Source organism: Zalophus californianus, chromosome X (genome assembly GCF_009762305.2).
Source record: "Zalophus californianus isolate mZalCal1 chromosome X, mZalCal1.pri.v2, whole genome shotgun sequence".
Taxonomy (NCBI): domain Eukaryota; kingdom Metazoa; phylum Chordata; class Mammalia; order Carnivora; family Otariidae; genus Zalophus; species Zalophus californianus.
The window spans coordinates 87,519,458-87,538,343 of NC_045612.1; the positions used below are offsets into that span (position 1 = coordinate 87,519,458).

The following is an 18,886-nucleotide window of genomic DNA, read 5'->3' on the forward strand; positions in this document are numbered from 1 at the left end:
GCAGAACCAGGATTTGAATTGAAGTCCTGCTCTGTACAGGTCACCAGGAGCCAGTCTACAGGTATCTGCAGTTTTTTTTTCATTCTTTGTCATCTCCTCAAAATTCCTCAAGTACCCATTTGTTTTATGACTCAAGGTCTGTGAGGTTAATGACAGACTAAGGGAGGAGCGACGGGGGTGGGTCTATAGGGTGAGAGGAATCTGTGGGGTGAATGATGAGAATCTGTGGATACATGATAGGTAGGTGGTCTGCAGGATAGGATGTGGGGTGAGTGATGGAAGATCTGTGGGTAATTGGGGACCTGTGGGGTATGAGGTGACAAATTCTGCAAGGTGAGTTATAGGGGTTTGTAGGGTAAGTAATGACAGCCTATAGGGTAATAGGGGATTTGTGGGGAGACTGAGAGGGTCTGTGTTATACATGATGGGGGGGGTCTATGGGGTGAGTCATGGGGTTGTAGGGTGTATGACTAGAGGCCTCTTGGGGTAAGTTATGGGGTATGTGAAGTGAGTGATGGGTCTTGTGTGAGTTTTGTGGGGTCTCTGGGGTCCAAAGATGGGGATCTTTAGGGTACTGATGGGTGTCTGTGGGTTAAGTGATGGTGGGGTCTTTGGAGTAATGGGGGAGTCTGAGGTGAGGAAAGATCTGTGGAGTTATTGATGGGGTGTCTGTGGGGCACCTGATCAGTAGACACAAGTTCTCAGCCTGTCCATATTACAAAAAATGAGAAAGTGTGTTCTGGAGAGAAAACCGAGGGTGTGAGTAGATGATCACTTCTTAAGAGAGATAATGGGCATCTCGTGGACCTAATTAGTCATCACGGGACTCTGTGGGGTCAGTGATAGGGGGTTTGTGAGGTTATAGATTGGAGGTCTAAGTGATGATAATGGAGGGGGTCTATGGGGTCAGTCATAGGGCATTTCTGGGGTTAGTAATTAAAGATCTCTCAGTGTTACGGTCAAGATCTTTTATTTCCTGATTTTAAAAACTGCCACCATTATGGCCCTTCTAGTTTCTTCTGTACCTTTGTCCCAGTGGCTCCTGGCTGTAGCTCCACACAGCTCCTTTTTTGCCCCTGCCTCTGGCCCTTCTGGTGCTTACCCATTAACCCGAGTTTGACAGATCAACTTGCTTTGTCCCTCCAACCTATCGGACTGGACTCTTCTTCCTGGTGGAGGGTTCCTCATCGGCCAGTGTTCAAGCCCAGCCTACTGCTTATTAGTTCAGCTTGCTCTTGGCTGTTGTGGTTTTGGTGTCCAGCATGCTCTGGGCATGAGTGAGCTGTTTTACAGAATCGAGCACAAGGATTCCAGGCAGCACCAGCCACAGGCCATTCATGAAGACAAAGTAAAACCAGAAGTAGAGTGGGTGGCCCAGCTCCCCATGCTGGAATCCGTCCCGGTGCTCTGTTAGAAAATAGAGCACATCCCCATAGATCTGACCTGTGGGAGGCAGAAGGGGAAGGGGAAACCCAGTCAGGAGGAAAAGGTATTCCAAGACATTTTCTAAGTCATCATTCAAGGTCTCAGAGCTCAGGATCCCCAAATTTAAAGAGCTAAGAATTCTGAAATCATACAGCTGAAAATCTGATGAATTAGAAAAGTAAGAATTCCAGAAATCAGAAGCTGAGAATTTCTCAACTCAGGAGAGTTCCCATCTCCAGAATTTAAGGAAGCTCAAAATCCTTTAATTCAAGACAGCCATGATTCCAGAACTAAAGAAAGCTAGCAATGTAAGAACACAAGAGGACTGAATGCCAGATGAATGGAGCTCAGAATCCTAACCCTGGAGGATCCAGGGGCTTCCCGCCACCTCATGTAACCTTCACAGGAGACGTTGTGATGAAGGAGGAGGAGGGGGAAATGAACATTTCCCACTCGAGAACACAGACTGAGAGGGTCATGGCTGTTCCAGAACCTCAGGAGGATGTCATTCAGCCTGACTCAGCCCTGGATGGGCACAACTGAGCAATGCTCCCTGCAGGGATACCCCTGTGTCTGTGGATCCCCCATCAACCCCTCCAGCACCCACTGTGGGCCCTCTCCTCACCCACAGAGACCACGAGCTGTAAGACAAAGCGGAGGGGCTGCTGGCGGAGAAAGGCGATTACCACCCATAGGCTGAGTGGTCCCCAAAGGCAAGCTGTGATGGTCTCCATGCATATTGTGAAGTTGTCACTCCTGTGGGGGGAGAAAGGGTTGGGGAACACTGGCATCACTGTGCTCTACCCACAGGGCACCCCATGAGTACTCCCCGACTCACCCCCCACCCCAATCAATGGAGGTTTCCCTTGATGGAGGCAAACACTTACAGGATGTATCGGCTGTCTCCTTTGGCATACTCTTTCCCTGAAGAAGATAAGAGACATACATGAAGAATAAAGGCAAGAAAAGGAACTCGGATGTGTGAGAGTTGAGGGCCCATGTAAGGTGGGATTCATAACCTCTCCCTGCCTCAGTTTCCTCATCTGAGAAATGGGGTAGCTGTCTGGATTCTAGAGTGAACATATGTATATAAGATAATGTGTGCAGACCTGACATAGAACAATAAGTAATGCTGTGAATGTCTGGTATTCAATAAATGTGGAATAAAAGAAGGCAAGTGTAGGTGATGGGGTGAGTGAAGTAGCCAGTGAGTGAGTGAGTGTGAGAGCATGAGAGACAGAGAGAGAGCGCGTACAAGCGAGCGAGAAAGCACAAAGGTGAACAGATGAGTGAATGAAAAATGAACAGAGAATTAATAAGAAAAAGACCACTCAACATAAAAACAGACAGGAGACAACAATAGGTTCTTCATAAAAGAGATTCCAAAATGGTCAATAAACATATGAAACATGCTCAAACTTTCATGAGTTATTAAGAAAAAGCAAATTAAAACCATAATAAGATATCACTTGCATCCACTACGACTAAAATTGAAGAAACACCTGACCATACCAAGTGTTGGTGAAGTTGTGGAAGAGCTAGAACTCCCACATACTGCTGGTGGGAAAATAAAATGGTGCAGCCATTTTTAAAAACCGTTTGGCAGTTTTTCATAAAGTTAAACACACACCTACCATTCTTCTCTTCCATATTTACCCAAGAGAAATGAAAGATCTCCACACAGACTTGTGTTAGATCAAAGTTTTATATAAGAATAGCAGTTTTATGGGCACCTGGGTGGCTCGGTTGGTTAAGCATCTGCCTTCGGCTCAGGTCATGATCTGAGTCCTGGAATGGAGTCCCACATTGGGCTCCCTGCTCAGTGAAGAGTCTGTTTCTCCCTCTCCCTCTGCCCTTCCCCCCTGCTTGTGCGCTCGTGCGCACATGCTCTCTCTCAAATAAATAAAATCTTTGAAAAAAAAGAATAGCAAAAAAATAATTTATTCATGAGGCCAAAAAGGAATATTATTTATAATAGCAAAAGACTGGGGGTGCCTGGGTGGCTCAGTCGGTTGAGCATCTGCCTTCGGCTCAGGTCATGATCCCAGGATCCTGGGATCGAGCCCCGTGTTGGGCTCCCTGCTCAGCGGGGAGTCTGCTTCTCCCTCTCCCTCTGCTTGTTCTCTCTCAAATAAATAAATAAAATCTTAAAAAAAAAAAAGATTGGCGGGAAATATCCCAAAATACTGGACAAGTCAAATAATTCTGTAACATCCATGCTTTGAAAGCTTTTTATGAACTGATGAGGAGTGACCGCATTGAAAAAAAGCAAAGTTCAGAGGTGTATATACCATATTACTATTTGTTTGCATAGAAGGGAAAAAAACGATGATGATGACGATAAACAGTTATGGCATCTACTATCTGCCAACACTGTTCTTCAAGTCTTTTTTTTCAAGATTTATTTATTTGAGAGAGAGTGTGTGTGTGCATGAGCAGGAGGAGCAGAGGGAGAGGGAATCTCAAGTGGACTCCATGCTGAGCTCAGAGCCTGACACAGGGCTCGATCTCATGACCTGAGCCGAAACCAAGAGTCAGATGCTTAACCGACTGTGCCATCCAGGCGCCCCTGCCAACACTGTTCTAAGTGACTTACATATATTTGGGTATTACCGTTATCACTCTTTTACAAATAGTAAACTGAGGCTTATCCGTGTAATTTTGTGTAAATAAACCCTGGAAAAAACCATACACAATTATTAACATTGGTTAATAACTACAGAAACTTGGTGGACAGAAGGTAGATTTTCACTGCACACCTCTTTAAATGGTTTGGTGTTTTTTTTGACCCATATGAATATATATCCAACAAAAAAGTTGCATACATTTTTAAAATAAATTAACGTTAGAGTTGGTGGGTGGAATAAACATCTAAACCAATCTGTGCCCAGAAAATTCCCTCCCACAGCACATCAAAGAACTCAGGACTCACAGAGTTGGGACAAGAAAGCTTGGTCTCCAAGAAGGTCTTCGTGGTAGAGGCTGAACCAGCCCTCAATCACCATGTGAATGAACCCACATATGGCAAACCAGCACAGGGACAGTCGCCGCCAAGTCCCCAGGGGGACGACCGCAGCACGACCTGACAACAGCCATGTGGTCACAACCAAGACCCCAGAGATGGAGAAGAGGCCGGCCAGGAGATGCCAAGTAGGGCAGTCATTAGGCACAAAGTTGTCCAGCCTCAGATGCCGAGGCCAGTATGGGTGCAAGGGGCTGGCGTTGGTGGTCATGTCTTTGTAGGCTGATGGCTGTGTGTGGATAAGTAGAAAGGAGAGGAAAAAAAAAAGAGAAAAACCTGAGCAAATAGAACACACAGAATGAGATCATAAAATCAAATCCAAATAATTTATTATCACAAGAAATGTAAATGGACTAAAATTATCAGTTAATAGACTAGATTAAAAATAATCTAATTATATGCTGTTTTGAAATCATGACTATAAGGCTGTTTAAGTCCTCCAAGAGTCCTATGATGTGGAAGATACAGGAACCAGGCCAGGTTCTAGCCTTCATTGGTCACAGTCTGGTGGGCAGACACAAGAACCGGACTAGGTCCCAGCTCTCATTGGTCATGCCCGGATAGGGGACACACAGGGGCCCGGCGTGGTCCCCACCCTCAGGGGTCACAGTCGGCTGGGGGAGGCACAGAGACCAGGCTGGGTTCCACGGCAGGGGTCAGGGTCTAGCATCTTTCCACAGAAAGCTATTCCCTCCCCCATAGTCCTGGAAACTGCAGGACAGGAGAGAGGAAACTAATCAGAACTACAACCCTCAGGTTCAGTGTGTGGAAAGCCAAAACCCTCCTGAAATCGTGCATAAGGCCACCGACCTGCGAGAGAGGAGGAAAGCGGAAGGCAAGGGTCTTGGGCGCAGTTCTAAACAGGAAAAACGAGGGTCAAATTCAGAGACCACCAATTAGAACTAGAAGCCTCTCGGCCAGCTGCCCAATGAGAAGGCAGATCTTCTGTCGTCCGGACAACCGCGCGGTAGCTGGGGGTCTCGCGCAGGCGCGTAGGGTGGGCTGTGGGAGTGTGTGTGTCGGCGTGGGACGGGGAGGCGCGGTGGGGGGAGAGGAAGGGTCGAGCGCAGGCGTCGAGGGCCGGCTGTTTAGCAGTTGAGAGCTAGGGGATGGAGTGGGCAGGCTGGGCGGAGGACACTCACCCAGCGGCGTGGTCGCGGCGGCCTCGCTCGCAGGCAGCGGGCTCTCCCTAGCTAGCGCGCTGGCTGCATAAATGCCTTCGTTCCGATTTAGCCCCTCACAGGTTCCTCACCTTACGGAGCTGGCCAATGGAGGGGCTGGGAAGGCGGCCAGTGCCGCTCCTAACCAATAGGAGCTCTCTCGGTGCCGCCGGCCCCGCCCCCATGCGTGGTGCCATTTTCGCTGTTGGTTGAGACCCAGTCAGGAGTTGCGAGGCTGGGACCCGCCAAGGTTGGTGGGCGTTTTGGGGCTGAACCCCGTCCGCAGTGAGTCCTAGCTTCAATTTCCCTATCCCATTGTCAGTCAGTCGTATTGGAAACTGGGTGTTTACCCTCCTCATCTCCTGTTGAGTCAGCATTGCTCTGTGTTCGCTCACCTTTGCCCTCGTTTTTTAGGCAGAGCAGTCAATGAGTTCCCGGACCAATCTCAATCCTAATGCTCGAACCGGCAAGGAAACTTAATATGACAGGCAGATCACATCTTGTACACTGTGCCTCTGCCCTCTCCCTGGGCGCTCAGAACTCCTCAGCGGGGATCTCCACCTCTCCCGACTTAAGTCAGAAGAACTAGTCAAAACCCAGGCTCCTCAGCCTTGCTGGCCAATTGGCATGGAGACCGTTAGTCTCCCTGTGCCAACTCTAAAGGGCCAACCCGAACTCCGTAACCCTAAGCCCGCGGGCACCCCAGGCTGCGCAATCAGTCAAAACCCAGACCTATCCCAGACCTTCCTATCCAATTAGAACCCACAATCTGTCTTGTTTCCCCCCTCCCTGTCCTACTCAGAATAACCAATCAGTTTTCCAGCCAGCTAGTATTAGGTTCCGCCCCCCCCACCCCATTCCACATCCAACTATCCAGGCTGTCCTGGCTCCACTCAAATCAGGCTGTGCAGTCCTCGGGCTCATCATCCAACCCTGAACAATAATAAATTAATCATGAACCGATCACGACCTGCTCCCTCTTGAGGATTTACAGCTTCCAAACCTTTATCCGTGCTGTGTCCATTCCTCACTCAATTGTTCCCCACTGAGCAGTGAAGAAAGAGCCTTTTGTATCTTTCCTACTTTTATTTGACAATAACAAACTGTATATAAAAAGGGAGAAGGAAGGCGGGGAGGCCCTGGATCTCCCCCTCCCTGCTTCCCCGAGCATCCTCCACCCCTAGGCCCCAGCAGGGACCACCCCCTTCCCGCCTTGTGGTGGAGTGGGGATCGACAGGCATGGAAATTGTGTGTGTGTGTGTGTGTGTGTGTGTGTGTGTGTGTGTGTGTGCGTAGGGGCGTCGGGGGGTCAAGGATGGAGAGGGGTCAAGAATTAGAGATAGGGCCTTCCCTCATCCCCCATCAGAGCTGGCACCCTGAGGAGGGGTCTTGAGGGAGCTATGAGGGTCCACAGATGTGCCTCAGCCTATGAGACGATAGAAGATCCAACATCCAAAAGTGACCCAGTGACTGGCCCAGCTGAGCTCTGACCACTTGTGGACAGTGTATGCCATGCCGTAGCCCTGTGGGAGAGAAAGAGGTGACAGTCCCACTTGGCAAGAACAAAGAAAGGTCTCAGGAAAACCCATCCTTTGTTCCAGGACATTTCTGTGACTCCATGGTAACCCTAGGTGAGGCCCCAGAGAAGAGACTGGGTACATATAAAAGGTAAGCAGATTCCGGGGGGTGTGTGGGTGTGTGGGTGTGTGTGTGTGTGTGTGTGTGTGTGTGTGATGTTTTCTTCTTCAAATATTATTTTAAAAACAAAACAAGGCAATTCCATCCTCTGCCCTGTACTCTCCCTAATACAGGAGCTCTTAGAAAGCGATTTTTCAAAAAGAAAAAAAAAAAAAACTGGCAAAGGAGGGGAGTATGCCATTCTCACTAAGGAAAAACCCCACTGGCTCTTAAATATATGAAAAGATACTCAGCTTCACTCATAATCTTCCTCCTCTCAAACAGGCAAACCTATCCAGGAAGTCTGAGAGGCACTCTGTTGGTAGGGCAACAGATATGGTCACACACGGCTGGCGGGGGAGGCAAAAAAGAAACTTTTTCATTGTAACTATGGAGGCTAGATCCTATAGTTCTGTCTGCACCTGTGTGAATCCACATGGGTACGAGGGTATGATTACTTGCTGCAGCACCATGTGCAATAGGAAAGGGCTGGAAATCGCCTGGGTGTTCGCTGATAAGGGACAAACTACACTGTGTCATATTGTCATATCCTAGCAATGGAAAACGAATGAGGACATTCCATGTACTTATGTGGAAGATTTTCAAGAACTATTATGTGAAAACAGCGACATGCAGAACAGTTTCATTCATGAGTTATTTTAGGGTAAAACCTGGGGTGAGGGAGGGAATTAAAATATGTTATAAATATACTATTGCGCTTATATTTTAGAAGGATATTTTAATAAAATGATTAAAAGTAGTTACCTGTAAGAGGGGAGGAAGTAGACAGTAGGAGCAAGACTTTTCCCTGAACATCTTGAATACTGTTTTGTTTTTGAACCTTGTGATATATACATGAACTATTTTTAAATGTTTTAATAAAAATAAAAACCCAGATTTTGCACACTCAACCTGAATGACGATTAAAAATTGTTTTTAATGACAAAATAGAAAATAAGTTTTATTTTCAATTAAAAATTAAAAATTCAACTAAGAGAGAAGCAAAACCTGGATCCTGCAAGAGCCATATGAAGAAACAGTATTTTTAAAATCGTCTTTCATTTAAAAAGGAGTAAAATCTGGAATGTGCATACTCCACATGAATAAAAATAGTACATACATTTTAATGTGCATTTTTAAAGCAGAATCCAGAGTTTGCACATTCAATCTGAGTAAAAATACTTCCTTAATTAAATAAGAAAGAAACCTTGCGAATTCTACCCAGACAAAAATATGATGAAATAATTAATTTTTTGAAAAGTAAAACCTGGGGACACCTGGGTGGCTCAGTTGGTTAAGGGGCTGCCTTCGGCTCAGGTCATGATCCTGAGGTCCTGGGATCAAGCCCCTGCGTTGGGGTCCTTGCTTAGCAAGGACCCCACTTCTCCCTCTCCCTCTGCCCCTCCCTCTGCTCCTGTTTTCTCTCTCTCTCTCTCAAATAAAATCTTAAAAAAAAGATAAAACCGGGATTTTGCACACCATCTCCATAAAATAAATTTTATAAGTAAAATAAACATAGTTTGCACTTCACCCTAATAAAAGCCCCAACAGGACAAATCAACCAGAAGGACCCTGGGAAAGAAGGAGCGAGGAGCACTAGCTTTGCAAGCTAGATAGACACATGACACAAGGTCCTCAATGCCTCAGCCTCTTCACCTTTGTTCTCATGGTTCCCATGAGCAGGTAGCACATCCCTAAGTAACCTCCAGCCCAGGGCCCCACCTCACCTGCTCCTCTGTGGTGTCATCCACATCGACATCAAACAGGGAGCCCAGGTAGGCCAGGTGGAAGATGGCCAGGGCCCCAAAGAGCAGGTTTAAGGCTCGCACCCCCAGGCCCTGTGGGGGACAGATGGATATGCTTGGCAGCTGGATCTACTCACTGTCCCCCAGCCCCACCTGGGCAGGGGAGCCCAGGGAGATGCACAAGGCCCAGTGGTTCCCAGGAATGAGGATGTCCAGGGCACAGGGCACCCCCTGGGGTAGGAAAAAGATGGTTTGGAACTTCCTATGGGAGCTCCAGAGGTACCCAAGGATGAGGGTACTGTTAGCCTGAGGGCATCCAGGGGGAGATGCGAGTGTTCAGGCAGAGGAGGAAGAATGGAGGGGCTTGAGCTGGGGGCTTATGGTGATAAACATCGGTTGCAGGGTGGGAGAAAAACCTGAGGTTGTCCATATTACTGCAAACAATGAAAAAACAAACCGAAACAAATCCCCACCATGACCTACGAGACCCACCACTCTGCCCCCTCACTCGCTCTGCTCAAGCCACACTGGCCTCCTTGTTGTTCCTCAAATATTCCAGGCTCTCTCCCATGTCAGAGCTTTTACACCCATTGTTCTCGCTTTGCCTGGAATGCTTCTCTTCCTCATCTCCTTCAGTTAAAGAACTCAAAAGTCACTTCCCTATTTAAAATTGGAACCACTCACCCCCTCCATACTTCCCTTCCCCTTTCCCTCATGTCTTTTCTCCTTGGCATTCATCACAATCTAAGAAACTATTATACTTTACTGACTTTAAAAATTTACTGTCTCATCTGTTAAAATGCTTGTCCCATAGGGCTGGGATTTTAGTCTCTTTTGTTCACCACTGTGTCTCCAGTGCCTAGAATAGTGCCTGATGTCAGCAGGTGCTCAATAAATGTCCGGGGGGGTGGGGGGACAGATGCCAGGTGTGTATACAGCAGGGGCTTGATAAATGTTTGAGAGAGAAATGGATGCCAGTGAATAGAAGTGAGGTTCTGGGGATTGCTCAGGCACCAGAAGAGGAAGCTGGGCACCCCGAGACAGATTAAGATGGAGACGGAAGTAACGTTTTTGAGGGGGAGTGTTGGGCATGAGGTTGCCCGGGCTGAACCCTCACCAAGCGATGCTGGTGCGAACAGTTTGGTGGGCACCGTTTCGACAAGACGCAGGCACTGAGGATCCGAGCCAGGCGCTTCCGGAGGACTGGGGTGGATGCCAGGAAGGTAAGCGGGGGGGGGGGGGGGGGGGGTCAGGTTAGCCTCAGGGGACAGTGGTTCTAGCCCTGCCCCCACCTTCCGTCCCATCTGCTGGGCTGGGCTCGGCACTCACCATGTTCCACGTAAGTGATAAACGCCAGGGACAGCAGCACCGCAGCCAGATGGAAGCTGAAGCCCTGGAGGGCCCAGGGGGCAGTGAGGTGAGTAAGGAGGAGGCCCTGCCCCCCTCCCCACCCAGCTCTCCCCACCCCACATCCCTGCTCTGCCCTGCTCACGTGCAGGAGGGCACTGGCGGCATAGGTGACCAGCACCGCTGAGAAGGTCCCCAGGCGGAGAGCATTCTTGAAAACATCTGGAAGGGGGAGATGTGGGTCAAGAGTCTCCTGGGGTCCCCTCTGCCCTTCCCCGGGGGGCCAGAGGGCAAGGCGAGGAACCCGTGACCTGTTGGAACCCCCAGGATAAAATCTTTATAATGGGCCCAAACGTCCCATGTCCAAAACTTAGCTCCTGATCTTCCCTCCCAACCTGCTCCTCCCATAGTGCCCCCAAGTTCAGCCAATGTCCAAGAGACTCTTCCAGGTCCTCAGGGCAAAATCCTAGAATCACCCTCGCTCTGCCCTCCCCCCCCCATATTCCCACAAGCAAACTCTCAGCAAATCCCGTCAGTTCCACCTTCAGAATGTATCCAGAATCTGCCCTCTCTTCTCCACATTCCCTGCCACCACCGCCGTAGCTTGCTTGGACTACTGCCATGGCCTCCTTACAGCTTGCACCCTGTCTGCTCTCACAGCAGCCAGAAGGCCCTGTTACAACCCGAGTCAGCCCTCAGCCCTCCCCTGCTCACACCCCTGCTGTGGCTCCATTTCTCAGAGAAAAAGCCCCAATCCTCCCTCCAGGCCCCTGTCACCTCTCTGCCCTCCCCTCCTGCCATTGATCCCCTCGCTCACTCTGCTCCCACTGCACCCGTCTCCTCCCTGTTCCTCAGACACCTGCCCAGTATGCTGCCTCAGGGCCTTTGCACTGGCTGTTCCCGCCATCTGCTCCCCTCCTTCCCGACATATCGGCATTGCTTGTTCTTTCACCTTGCTCAGGTCTTTGCTCAAATGTCACCTCAGGACTTGCTCTGGCTAATTTATTTAATATTGCAACACTCCCCCCCCGGACTCCTGCCAACACTCCCAGATCATCTTTACCTGCTTCATTTTTTTTTTTTTTTACCATAGCACCTGTCACTACTTGAACTATTACGTATTTTTTTTTCTCTGTCTGCTCTCCCCACAAAAATGCCAACTCCACAGGGGCCAGGGACTTTGGTTTTGTTTTTTTTCCTCGTCCCTGCAGTATCTTCAGTGCCTAGTACACAATAGGTTCTCAGTAAATGTTTGTTATATGAATGGAAAAGGGCCTGGGTTGAGGACTCCCAGCTCCCTTGGAGTGGTGACTTGGTGACTCACAGTTATTTAGCCAATAAGACATGGGCAGGTTCCAGCTTGTGACAACTTCTACCATGGACCGGGGCAGCTCCACGTTCAGTGGCTTGGACACCGTCAGGTCCCTGTAGGCAAAAGAGACCTGCAAATTCATTTGGGGTCTCAACCCATCCATCTAACCTCCATACTTTCGTCTTGGCTGTTCCCTCCCCCCAGGACTCCCTCCCCCCTCCCTGCAGCTCCTCTAGGCAGCACCCTGTGGGAGAGGGGGGGCCCCCCCAGCCCTCCCCACCATTCCAGGTGATCCTTCTCCTCAGTGAAGCCGGCCCCTGCCAACGTGGCCGTGGCCTCGGACAGAAAGCCCACAAAATAGTTGCTGAAGTGGAAGGAGACAGCACTCTCGTAGGCTCGCAGCCACCTGGGGAGAAAGTAGTGGGGAGAGAGGGATCACTCCTAGGCCCCCGGCATGACACCCCGCCATGTGTCAGCATCCCCAGCCCCACTCTGCAGACTCACCTTACCATGGTGCCCCTAGGGCCCCCAGGGGTCAGGAAGGCAGCAGAGAAGAAAGGAAAGAGAGTCAGAGAGGACCTGGAGTCTGGCTGGAGTTGTTTGTAGACAAGACAGAAATATGGCAGCAAAAGATAGTCACACGCATGCGTACGCCGTCAGTTTCACGCGCCCCAAACAAAAGTGTGAGCCGCCCTACAGTATGACACGGTCCTGTAGCCTCCTGGGGCCAGACATCCAGACCCAGCCACTGTCAGAGGCCCGACCTCACCATGCTACACACCGACACAGCCACGGGGCCAGGCACAAACGCTCTCAGACTCCCAGCCTCGCAGCTCTCCAGTCTGACCCAGTGACCGGAAGATACACCAGAGTCCTTTACTCAGGCACAGACACCACCAAGCATCCTGCTTTGCACACGTACACAATACTACGCTCAATCCAGTCATCCTGTCAGCTGAACAATCAGACATGGTGAAAAAGAGACCGCGTCCCGGAAAAAGTGTAGGTTCTGGAATCGGGCCTGGGAATATTGTCCGGCTGCTTAGCTAGGTGACACTGGGCAAGTCCCTCCACCCTTTGCGAGCTTCATTCAGCATCAGCCACCATCAGCAGCCAGTGAGTGGGGCACTGGGTCATACAATCAAACAGTTGGATGAAATCCTACAGTCACACCAGAGGTGGATGGTCGGTCCCACAGACAGGCAAAGACACACGGTCGGTCATGAGCCCTCAGCCAGACAGCACCAGGCGGCCAGAGAAGGCAGACTCACAGGCGGAATCCATCACAGACAGACACACAACAGACCCATTCCCAGCCAGAGTTATGGACGACCCCGCTTTATCTTATCCAGGGACAGGCACACATCCCATCATTGAAAATGGCACAGCGAGACAGTCGGAACACCAGTCCCACACGGAGGGTGAGTGGCTGACAGGCAAACAACCCATATACACCCCTAGCCAGCGTCACAGGCAGGTCGGCGTCACCCACCAATACATACTTGTCACTCCCCATTGTCGTCACATGATTTGTTCCTAGCTGTGGACTAGATGGACAGCCAGGCACAGTTATGTGTTGGAGTGTCAGTCATATAGAGTCACAGAGCCAATCGTGGTCAAACAACAGCCATAGACACTCAGTCTCTGTCTAGTCGTGGGATAGATTGCTAGACAGTCTCGGACTTACAGAACAAACCGGCCATAGACTGCGACCCCCCCAACCCCCAGTCAGCCCCACTCGCCCTTAGCACCTGCCCTCATTTACCTGGCTTTGCGTTTCTTGCTGTAGTAACAGAAGACAGACAGAAGGATTAAGAGACAGGCTCAGAGCCGGGGAGACCCCAAGTCCCTACCCAACCCCCTCACTGTTGGGCAGAGGCCTCGAAGGCTGTGCTCACTTGCGAAGGAGGCGGTCACCATCAAGGGGGATGAAGTATGGGAAGAGGTAGGGGCCCACACAGGTGGACAGCACAAGGCACAGCAGGGCCAGCGCCAGGCTCCGGGCCACCTTCTGCAGCCATTGGCGGCTCTGTGGGGATCAAGGCTCCATGAACATTGCCCCACGGTGGCTCCCACAGTCCCTGCCCACCTGTCCACCCAGGACCTCACCAGTGGGCGGCCTTGGACAGCCTGTAGGTAGCTGTGGAAGGATATCCAGGGCCCAAAGACGATGGTGCCCACGAAGTAGAGGTAGCCCATGAACTCCATGGGCGAGGGCACTGCACCCACCTCGCCCCGGTCCAGGTCGAAGCCCAGAGACACCGCCTTCATGGCCACGATCATCTGGGCCCCTATGTATGGCGCCCATGGTCAAGTGGACAGGCAAAGAGCAGGTCCGCGTGGGGGAACGGGGAGCACCGGGTGAGAGGTGGTAGGAAAACAGGAGGTCAAGTGTGAACAGGTGGGCATGGTGTCAGACAGGCAGGTGAGCAGGTGGGCCCGGGACCAGCAGACGCCCTGACTCAAGTGTCAGGCACGTGCGTACATGAGATAGGACAGACGGACGGCGGTGGGGTGGGGAGGCATGGGAGAGACACAGATGTCAGGGGAATCTGAGGCCCACATGCCCACTGGGGCGGGCAGATGAGGGAGAAAAGCGGGGAAGGACAGACAGAGTTGGGGGAATTAGGAGCTGTGGAGTGGGGCAGGACAACCAGGGCAGGCGAGAGGGCCGGGGTTGCCTACCTCGCATCTTGTGCCATGTCACAGTGTCCACCATGTGCATCTCACTACGGAAAAAAGGTGGTCTTGGCTCCATGACTCCCATGGTCTCAGAGACCACAAAGTGGGGGAAACCAAGGTGCAGAGAAGGCTATATATCCCTCCCCCCTCCCGTCCCGTACAATCTCCTGGAGAAATAATTCTCCAGGACTCCCTCCTCCAGGGGGAGCCCAAGCCCCGCCTGTCCGGTACCGTAGCCTTCAGAAAGCACCAGTCTCCCAGATTGCCCCCCCCCCCATCCCCTATGCACTCCTTGTCCTGGACAGCCTCACGGAGGAGTGGCCTGGGGGCCCCGCTGGCGCCTTGGCCAACGGCGCGGGGAGGAGGACTCGCGTCCATACCCCATGAGTAGGTAGATGAGGATGGTGACCGAGAGGAAGACGCCGCGATGGGAGGAATGTCGGCAGAGGAACAGCACGAGGTAGCACAGGAGGCTGAGCAGCACGACCCAAACCATGTGCAGCTGGAAGAAGTGGTAGAGGCTGAAGAACCCACCTGCCACGGTGCTTGCATGCTTCAGGTAGGATGGCAACCCTTCAGGGGCGAGAGAGAGAGAGAGAGAGAGAGAAAGAGAACAGGAAAGGGAAGTTGGGTGGGCTGGGAGGAAGGGAGGGCAAGTGGGCAGAGGGCAGAAGAGAGGCTGGAATGTTCGGTGAGATTGCAGCCCCCCCCCCCCCCCGAAGCGAGTGAGTTTGAGAGGGGAGCAGGAGAGGTGGCAGGGCTTGGGTTTAAAGGAAAGAAACATCTATAAAGGACATTTTGGGAACCCTGGGGGAAATGTGAATATCAACTTCTGTTGGATAATTATTATTGCACCCAGATTACATTTCTTGAGGCGTGAGGGTGGAGGGTGTGCTTGTTGGGGGAAGATGTCCTTGTTCTTGGGGGATGCACACACTGAAGGGTTTGGGGTGAAGTGTCAGCACGTTCTTCACAAGATTTAGGAAGATGATAGGTAGACAGATATATAAATAAAGAGCTAACGTGTCAAGATGTCAGTTGGAGAATCTGGTAATGCATATATAGGTGCTCATAACATTATTCTCTCAGCTTAACTTTCCGGTAACTTCGAAATATTTCAAAATGATGAACCTGGGGAAAAAAAATCCATTTAAAATAAAAGAAAAAAGGGGGGGCACCTGACAGATGGATAGACCTGTCAGGGGAGCGTGCAACTCTTGATCTTGGGTCATGAGTTCAAGCCCCACGTTGGGTGAAGAGATTACTAAAAAAAATAAATAAATAAACTTGAAAAAAAAAGAAAAGAAAAAGAAAGTAATAGAACCTTTGAATCTCAGATTTCCAAAATTCTCAGCATCCCATGGGAAATTTGGGAACTTGGAATCTTATCGTTTGGATATAGGCTTGCCACGATTGTGGAAACATTCCAGAATCCTACAATCCAGAAATCTCATCATGCCCGGAGTCTTGAAATCCAGAATGCCAGCATTTTGGAAGGCTAGAATGTGAGAATTTCAATTTGTCAAAATGCCCAAACCCTGTAACATGGTACTTTGGGATTCTATAGCTGACATCAGCATCCCAGAATCTTGTAACCTTGGGATGGAGACATTTCAGGATCCCAAGATCCAAGAAGCTCATCTTTCTAGAATCCCAGAACCCAGGCGTACTGAAAGACATGACTTGCCATGGCAGGACGTGGCTTGGTGTGGTGTGGCATGGGGTGGTTGGGCATAGCGGGACGTGGTGTAATGGAATGGCACTTGCGCTGGTGGGATGTGGTGGGCTAGACACGTTGGCGTCCGGCTTGGCATGGCAAGATGTAGCAGGATAAAATGTGGCTTGGGATGGATGAAATGTGGTATGTGTGATATGGCCTCCTGTGGCGGCACCTGGTGTGGCAAGCACTTACCAAGCCTCCAGAGGAGGCGGCAGGTGAGACAGATGGCAAGGAGCAGCCAGATCTGGTCAAGGCCCTGCTGGGCAGTAGGCAGGAGACAGCCCTGCAGCAGTTGCTGGAAAAATTCCTGGCGGCTGAAGGTGGCCATTGCGGACCCCCACGGATGGATGGACAGATGGATAGACCTGTCAAAGTGGGGACAGAGAGGGAGCCAGGATGTCCATGGGGCAGACCATGCTCAAGGGATGGACTTGAACACTCAGATTTCAGTTTGGGGCTGTCCGTGTGGAGACGTGGTCCTGGAGGGCTGAGGGAGGGTGTGAACGTCAGGTACATCAGACAGAGCCACCAACTGTGTGTGTGAATGGGCGTCCTGGGTGCACACACACACAGCCCATGACCTGTGGTGAATGAAGGACCCGGGTCTCTCGTATGCTGTGAACAGTCCGGGTCCGATGTAATTGAACGGTGTACATTCTAGGCCCACGTATCAAATGCGGGGCCCCCCTGGTTTCCAAGGTAGAGTCACTGTGTGTGGAGGGCAAAGAGGGAGATCCTGTGACACTTGGGGGCCGTGTGCATCTCTTCTTCTACGGATGTGGGGGGTGTCCTGTATCCCCCGCGCGCCCCATCTCACCCCCACCTGGCCTCTTGCAGCCGCCAACAAAGCTCTGCCCAAGCCCGGGAGCTGCAGGGAGGTGAAGTTGGCACTAGGGGATGTAGCAATTGGAGCAGTGGGAAAGGTGATGGAGAGGGGGCCCCAGGACACGCGCTGCAGACCCGCGCGGGGAGGCCGGCTCAGGATGGGAGCGGGGCAGCCGCACGCGCACTGCTGGCGACTTACCTGGCAGGAAGGAAGCCGCGGTCCTGGGGCCCGGGGACGCACCGCCGCCGCCACCGTCGCCGCCTCCTCCGGGCAGCCTCCCCCGCAGGCCGCAAGGCCGGGACCAGCTGCGGCTCCCTGGGCGGCGCGGAGAGCGGGCCCTTTAAATCCCGGGGAGGCCCGGCCGGCCAGCTCGGCCAATGAGAGGGCAGGAGAGGGGCGGGGACGGAGGAGGAGGGGAGCCGGAGGAGCGAGGGAAGGAGGAGCGGGAGGTTGAGAGGAGCGGGGCGCGGGAGGACGTCGGCGCGCGGAACGTTCGCGCCCGCACCTATCCGGCTTCTTGGGGCCGTTCCAGCCCCTTGAAGGTTCGCGCCGGGAGGTCCTTTGGCGGCCCGGGAACAAACTTTGCAGTCGTCAGATTCCTAATCCTTGAAGAAGCTGAGACGCGAGAGATGGGGGAGGGAGAAGGAAAGCCCGCTCCCGCGACCCGGCCAGACTGCCCACCCGCGCAAGACTTCTGGCCACTTTTGTCACCCCCCCCCCCATTTCACAGATGGGAAAATAAATCGAGATCTCTCCTTCCCCATCCGGTGAGGGAACTAAAGGAATCTCCAGCCCTACCCACCCGCAGAGACGGGCTAGAAGCGTAATTACTGTGTCACCTAGGAGCACGAATTAGGCGCCTGTGCTTCCCCTAGGGATTCCTCGTGAGCACTTGGCTCGTCGTTGAGAACTGATATGCCTGCATAACTCCCTACTGGACTCACTCCTGCCCTGAGGGTGACCCCAGCAACTAGTAGTGAGTGTTCCCTGTGAACTAGGAGGCTAGTACACAGCATCGATCCGGGAGCATGTTTAAAAAGCACTTAACAGTTCCCCTCAACAATGATTTCTTTTGGGTTCCATCGGCACCAACACTGAGGATTTATGCTGCACCTGGTGTTTACCTCCCTTACCCAGCAGTGTCTGACACTCCACTCTGTCCCTAGGCTGATGGAAGTGTTTATTATTACAAAGGGGGGCATTTATTGGGCACATACTGCATGTTTAGCAGGAGTTGGAAGAGAGAAGGAAGCCCAGGTCAAGCTGGACCTCACCGTGACCTGAGGGACTAAGGAAAACAGGGTCTAATCAGATTGATAAAACACCGGGCTTCAGTGTCCCTTTCTGTTAAACAAAAGAGTGGCATTGCCTCTTCTTTGCTTGGAAATACCAATGGCAGTTGAAGAGAAATGAATGCTTCATCTCCTTAAAAAATGTTAACATAGGGGCACCTGGGTGGTTCAGTTGGTTAAGTGTCTGCCTTCGGCTCAGGGCATGATCCCAGGGTCCTGGGATGGAGTCCTGAGGTCAAGCCCCACGTGGGGCTCCCTGCTCAGCCGAGAGCCTGCTTCTCCCTCTGCTGCTCCCTCTGCTTGTTTTCTCCCTCTCTCTGTCAAATACATAAATACAATCTTTAAAAAATAAAAAAAAGTTAACATAAAGTTAAATAGGCATTTAACTCATAAAATTAGTATTCATGTATTACAAATGAAAAATATTTAACACAGTAAGAATATATATATATATATACACACATATATATAATGAATGATTACATGGTCCAGATGCACAAACACTAATTCCTTTCCTTAACAGAATACAGACCATACATTTTTTGAATTATCATTTTAATTTTTTTCTCAGTTTTCAAACATACTCAAGTAGAGTCAAGAATGACCGGCACCATATGCCAGAAATATTTCCCTTAGTTGTAAGACCTAGCATTTAAACTGGAGGATCCTCACTGTGGA

The 18,886-nt window shown here is 51.1% G+C and overlaps 2 protein-coding genes across 4 annotated transcripts; both read right to left on the bottom strand.

The window, feature by feature from the left end:
- Positions 1 to 957: 957 nt before the first annotated feature.
- LOC113931473 (EBP cholestenol delta-isomerase) lies at positions 958 to 5,721 on the bottom strand. The gene is made up of 5 exons (XM_027609494.1): positions 5,590 to 5,721; positions 4,358 to 4,676; positions 2,313 to 2,349; positions 2,051 to 2,181; positions 958 to 1,443 (listed from the first exon to the last, which is right to left on the bottom strand). Exons 2-5 carry the CDS (start codon positions 4,656 to 4,658, stop codon positions 1,220 to 1,222), a joined length of 693 nt encoding a protein of 230 aa, XP_027465295.1. The 5' UTR covers positions 4,659 to 4,676; positions 5,590 to 5,721; the 3' UTR covers positions 958 to 1,219.
- A 960-nt stretch (positions 5,722 to 6,681) lies between these two features.
- PORCN (porcupine O-acyltransferase) lies at positions 6,682 to 17,244 on the bottom strand. 3 transcript variants are annotated; one of them, XM_035725709.1, is made up of 15 exons: positions 17,115 to 17,244; positions 16,283 to 16,455; positions 14,751 to 14,943; positions 14,374 to 14,417; positions 13,798 to 13,979; positions 13,587 to 13,717; positions 13,454 to 13,471; positions 12,193 to 12,207; positions 11,969 to 12,094; positions 11,701 to 11,801; positions 10,522 to 10,598; positions 10,359 to 10,422; positions 10,147 to 10,232; positions 9,012 to 9,122; positions 6,682 to 7,130 (listed from the first exon to the last, which is right to left on the bottom strand). In XM_035725709.1, exons 2-15 carry the CDS (start codon positions 16,416 to 16,418, stop codon positions 7,029 to 7,031), a joined length of 1,386 nt encoding a protein of 461 aa, XP_035581602.1. In that variant the 5' UTR covers positions 16,419 to 16,455; positions 17,115 to 17,244; the 3' UTR covers positions 6,682 to 7,028. The 3 variants fall into 3 exon arrangements, with proteins under 3 accessions (XP_035581602.1, XP_035581604.1, XP_035581603.1); XM_035725711.1 differs by lacking the exon at positions 17,115 to 17,244 and adding an exon at positions 15,394 to 15,501 and having other exon boundaries at positions 16,283 to 16,402; XM_035725710.1 differs by lacking the exons at positions 12,193 to 12,207; positions 13,454 to 13,471.
- Between the last annotated feature and the right edge of the window lie 1,642 nt (positions 17,245 to 18,886).

What these genes read in the sequence shown, in the direction of transcription:
- PORCN (XM_035725709.1), bottom strand. Translation starts at nt 16,418, where the DNA reads ATGGCCACCTTCAGCCGCCAGGAATTTTTCCAGCAACTGCTGCAGGGC. An exon ending in CTGTCCAAGGCCGCCCACTG is followed by an intron (nt 13,718 to 13,797) that starts GTGAGGTCCTGG and finishes TGATCCCCACAG; the next exon opens with AGCCGCCAATGGCTGCAGAA. An exon ending in ATGACACCACAGAGGAGCAG is followed by an intron (nt 7,131 to 9,011) that starts GTGAGGTGGGGC and finishes TCTCTCCCACAG; the next exon opens with GGCTACGGCATGGCATACAC.
- LOC113931473 (XM_027609494.1), bottom strand. Translation starts at nt 4,658, where the DNA reads ATGACCACCAACGCCAGCCCCTTGCACCCATACTGGCCTCGGCATCTG. An exon ending in AGCTTTCTTGTCCCAACTCT is followed by an intron (nt 2,350 to 4,357) that starts GTGAGTCCTGAG and finishes TATCTTCTTCAG; the next exon opens with GGAAAGAGTATGCCAAAGGA. An exon ending in ACAGCTCGTGGTCTCTGTGG is followed by an intron (nt 1,444 to 2,050) that starts GTGAGGAGAGGG and finishes TGCCTCCCACAG; the next exon opens with GTCAGATCTATGGGGATGTG.